Below are 5,180 nucleotides of genomic sequence, written 5' to 3'. Positions count from 1 at the left end.
CTGTGCACAAAAGATCCTGGAGTAAAGTAAAAAACAGAGCACGCCTCTGTGTGTTTTGAATATTTGGTTTTTGGTATTTTCCCCATTTAAAGAAAAATACCCATCAGGAATGCATCGCCCACCCAACTCTGCAATGATTGCTCTTCTTCGGATAACACTGCATCTGTGGGCTTCTTTCCCGTTATCATTTCCAGTACCAAGATGCCGTAACTGTATACGTCCCCTTTCATGGACGGGCGCCCTCCTGTACCATATTCTGTAACCAATTTTATATATATAAAACCTTTATTAGTGACTCACATATAATCCCATATCAGCATTTATATATAAAACCTTTATCGCTGACTCAAATATTTCCCATATACAATATTGCTCAATCAAATATTTACCTGGTGCAATGTAACCAACAGACCCGATCACATGACTGGAGGTGTCCCCTGAGGCTGCTGCCGCTGTGGAATCGTTGACGAGGCGTGAAATACCGAAATCTCCAACATGAGCCGTCATTGTCTCATCCAGTAAAACGTTGGAAGGTTTCAGATCACAATGAACAATGGCCGGAGAACAGTAATGGTGAAGGTATGCCATTCCATGGGCCACGTCCTTGAGAATGCTAAGCCGTCTTTTCAGATCCAACCTGCAATTATTTTCCCTACAATGCAAATGCTTATCCAGGTTTCCCTGCGACATGAACTCCATAATCAAAGATTTGACGTGAAAACTTGAGCATACGCCCAGTATTCTCACCAGATTCCGATGGCGGACTCTTCCCAACGTCTTGCATTCTTTGATCAGTCTCTTGTATGCACCTCCTGATGTGGCAGACTGTATAACTTTGACAGCAACGATTGTGGCGTTGTCTAATACGCCCTTATACACTGACCCATGGCCGCCACGCCCCACTAGGTTATCTGGGCTGAAACCATTAGTTGCTCTGTTCACCTCTTCCTCACTTACAATCTTCGTCTCGCGGAGTCGGCTCCTCAGCATCCTCCCTAATCTCGCTGAAATAGTTTCTGAGAATGCAGACCTTCTGCTACGAAAACATATCAAAACCATGAAGGCTAGGCAAAATACCAATAGCAAAGTTAAACCAACCGAAGTGGCCAAGATAACTACCCTTCTTTTGGAATCATGATGATGCCTTGTCGTCAATTTACAATGAGGTAACTCTATCCATCTGCCACAGAGTCCACTGTTTCCTAAGAATGATGTAAAATTCAGTTTTCTGAAAGCTCCAGAGGATGGTACTTCTCCTGTGAAGTTATTGTATGACAAGTTTAAATGCGTAAGCTTCTGTAATTTCTCTATAGAGCTAGGCAGGGGACCGGAAAGCTTATTGAAAGAGAGATCCAAATCTTGAAGTCCTTTAACTTGATCGATTGATGTCGGAATGGTGCCTTCCAATGAATTGTGAGAAAGATTAAGGTAGTCAAGTCCAGCGCAATTCACTAATTGGCTGGGTATGCTCCCTGAAAAATTATTGTCAGAGAGATCAATTGCGAGAACCATGTGCATTCCTCCCAGTTCGGCAGGCACTCTTCCTGTGAGAGCATTATGTGAGACATTAATGTATAACTGGAGGTTATGAAGGCTAGCCACTTTGGATGGCATCACGCCGCTTAGCTGGTTGTAACTGAGGTCCAGAAGCTCGAGATTGGAACAATTCCCTATATCATTATCCGGTATATTACCACTGAACTTGTTATAGCTGAGATCTAATCTTCTTAGCTGCTGCAAACTTGCAAAAACTTGATGAATTTCTCCAGAAAGCGCGTTTTGATGAAGATCCAGTTCATACAGACGTTTCAATTGATTGAATTGATAGGGTATATTACCTTCCAAGTTATTCCCGCTGAGGTCCAGGAGCTGAAGAGCAGACAGCCCTCCTAGTGCAGAAGGAAGGCTTCCAGAGAGAAAATTGTTCTCTAGACGCAACAGAATCAATCCAGTGAGGTTGCTCACCTCATGGGGTATCTTACCAGTGAAACGATTCCCACTCAAATAGAGATAAAGCAGATTTTGAGAAAGACGGCCTATGCTTCCAGGCAAGTCTCCCTTAAGATCATTGTTGGAAAGATCGAGTATTTGCAGATTGGTGCAGTTTGAAAGTGCTCCAAAGATGGAAATGGATTCCTCACTATACAAATGATTATCATGAAGCGTAAGTCTCTGTAGAAAACGGAGCTTTCCAAATTCCTGAGGTATGTTTCCCATTAAGAAATTTTGACTGAGTTCGAGCCATAAAAGCTGAGAGCAATTTCCTAAAGATTTCGGAATGGTACCGTTTAATTCGTTTCCCCAGAGCAGCAGAACCTTTAAATTTGAGAGCTTTGTACCTATCTCCCACGGGATTTCTCCAGTAAGCCTGTTGTGAAACAAATCTAAATGGCTTAACTCCGTGCAATTAAGCAGTGAAGGCGGGATTCCTCCACTAAGCTGGTTTGATCCAAGAGACAGAGATTCAATTTTAGAGAGCCTGGTCCCTATCTCCCACGGGATTTCTCCAGTAAGCCTGTTTTGATCCACATATAATCCGCGTAACTCCGTGCAATTAAGCAGTGAAGGCGGGATTCCTCCAGTAAGCTGGTTTCCTGCAAGAGACAGAGATTCAATTTTAGAGAGCCTGGTCCCTATCTCCCACGGGATTTCTCCGGTAAGCCTGTTGTATCCCAAATCTAATAGCTGTAACTCCGTGCAATTAAGCAGTGAAGGCGGGATTCCTCCACTGAGCTGGTTTTCCTGAGAGAGACAGAAATTCAATTTTAGAGAGCCTGGTCCCTATCTCCCACGGGATTTCTCCAGTAAGCCTGTTTTCTCGCAAATATAATAGCTGTAACTCGGTGCAATTAAGCAGTGAAGGCGGGATTCCTCCACTAAGCTGGTTTGTTGCAAGAGACAGAGATTCAATTTTAGAGAGCCTGGTCCCTATCTCCCACGGGATTTCTCCAGTAAGCCTGTTGCCTCCCAAATCTAATAGGCTTAACTCCGTGCAATTAAGCAGTGAAGGCGGGATTCCTCCACTGAGCCTGTTTTCATACAAGTATAATCCCCGTAACTCCGTGCAATTAAGCAGTGAAGGCGGGATTCCTCCACTGAGCTGGTTTACTGCAAGAGACAGAGTTTTAATTCTAGCAAGCATGCCAAGCTGAGAAGGGATAGTGCCGCTAAGGAAGTTATTCCTAGAACCAGAAATTCCAGCGCAGAACAATTTCCCAAGGATTCGGGCACTTTCCCAGTCAATCCATTACCGTACAGTGAAAGATTTTGCAGGTTTTGCAATTGGCCGAGACCACTCGGAATAGTCCCTGTCAAATTATTGAAGGACAGGTTAAGCAGCCTGAGAGATGTGCAATCTTTCAAAGCCTCTGGAATGGACGAAACCAAGTGATTCTCATTGATGAACAGACGTTTTAAGCGACGCAGCTTGCCTAATTCGTTTGGGATTATGCCAGAGAAACTGTTCAAAGTGAGGTTCAACACGCCAAGAAAGGAGATATTGCCCAAATGTGGAGGTATAGTCCCTTGCAGGCTCATGTCGTAGAGATTTAGGGCAGATACGCGCAGTTTGTGAGGGTTGCAGGTGACACCAGTCCAATTGCAGACATGATTGGCAGAAAAATCCCAGTTGGCCAAGGCGTGAGAAGGATCATATGTGAGGGAGGTTTTGAATGCTTGCAGGGCTTCTATATCGACCTGCAGTCGTTCACGACTTTTCTCATGATAATGATGAAGAAGATGGGCGTTTGCAGAAAGAAAGATGAGCATGAGTGTGGAGGTGATGAGGATGAAATCCGTGGAAGGTGCCATCGGCTCCTCAGATGGGCGATCGATAAAATGAAGGAATTACAAAAATATTTCAGAGGGTTTGGGCAATTGTGGATATGAACTAGATTTGTGAAATTCCTTCCTAAGGGCATAAGGAGTCATAAGGATTTTGGTGGATTTTCTTTTTCTTGTTGAGTCAAGTGGTGTTAACTTAACCCAGATGGTCCATTTGAAGTAAGACGTGGTGTGTTTAACTCAGATCGTCCATTTCAACTAACTAATACTAATACTAATACATGGTCAATATGACCATGTATTGAAGTGAAGTCAATTTTTTTTTTGCGGATTTTTCTTTATTGACCGCAAGTCGTCCGTCTTTGTCTACCCAGACGATGTTATTTTTGGTTTTGGTGAAATGACGAACTGCTGGTCGTTTGCTTTAAAATATAAAATTCATTTATTCAAAAAAAGTAATATATGTGTTTACTGTGTGTGTTGAAAGCACATTAATATTCAATGGACAACTTGACGTTATAAAGAGACATATAAAACATATATTTCCAAAATATACGGCCATGACTCAAGTTCCTTAGTCAAGTTTGTTTGGTGCTATGTTTTCGGAGTTCCTTAGTCAAGTTTGTTTGGAATCGCTGCAAGTTTGATTTATGAATTCTAGACAAATGGAGTGTTTTATTGGATCTATTTAAAAATAAATTTTAAATAATAATAAAAAAGTATCATACAAAAATATGTTTTTTAATTCTAATTAAACACTTGAAAACATAATTCCTACTCAATATTTCAAAACATAAAAGATTTAGACAATATACATTAAAAATTTGATAAATGCAATTAGTGCACTGACACCAATAGAAATTGTAAAATATGAATAAAGAAAACCTATCTACTAATATTAGAAGTCTTTTGGCCAAAGATTTTTAGGATGATATAATGAAGGTGTGCTAATTTTATTGTAGAGCCATGATTAAAATAAAATCTCATTAAATAGTTAATAAAAAAGTTGTAAATATTTAAATACTTATTTTGAATCGATGCTTATTAATATTCAGAAATCATTTCATTTATACAATTATACTTGTTTAAAAAATAAAATTAGCTTATACATCTGTCCTATAAATAATGGGTTTGTGAATGTATAACAACCTAGCTATCTTCATCTACCTTAGACTTCATTCCATTAAGTAATGGTATCAATTCAATTTTATTTTTAGCAAATTGCACAAAGAAATAACAATAAGAACCACTCATGTTATGTAATTGGTTTCTGAATGTGTAGCAACCTAGCTATCTTCATCTACTTTAGACTTTTCATTCCATTAAGTAATGGTATCAATTCAATTTTATTTTTAACTAATTGCACAAATAAATGAAAATAGGAACAATTCCTTTAA

General features: G+C 40.0%; 1 protein-coding gene across 1 annotated transcript in view; it reads right to left on the bottom strand.

The window, feature by feature from the left end:
• The window catches only part of LOC149162275 (uncharacterized), a 12,555-nt gene extending 8,745 nt beyond the window's left edge, over positions 1 to 3,810 (bottom strand). Inside the window, exons 1-4 of the mRNA XM_089435138.1 lie at positions 3,252 to 3,810; positions 2,793 to 3,108; positions 390 to 2,662; positions 123 to 256 (exon numbers count right to left, since the gene is read on the bottom strand). Coding sequence (XP_089291264.1) covers positions 123 to 256; positions 390 to 2,662; positions 2,793 to 3,108; positions 3,252 to 3,810 — 3,282 coding nt within the window. The remainder of the gene's footprint in view (positions 1 to 122; positions 257 to 389; positions 2,663 to 2,792; positions 3,109 to 3,251) is intronic.
• Between the last annotated feature and the right edge of the window lie 1,370 nt (positions 3,811 to 5,180).

Source organism: Pinus tabuliformis, chromosome 5_2, assembly GCF_031772625.1.
Source record: "Pinus tabuliformis cultivar Carrire ecotype Pingquan chromosome 5_2, CPIR1, whole genome shotgun sequence".
In the NCBI taxonomy this organism is placed as follows: Eukaryota; Viridiplantae; Streptophyta; class Pinopsida; order Pinales; family Pinaceae; genus Pinus; species Pinus tabuliformis.
The sequence above is the reverse complement of the archived record's forward strand: the minus strand, read 5'-3'. Positions and strand labels throughout refer to the sequence as shown.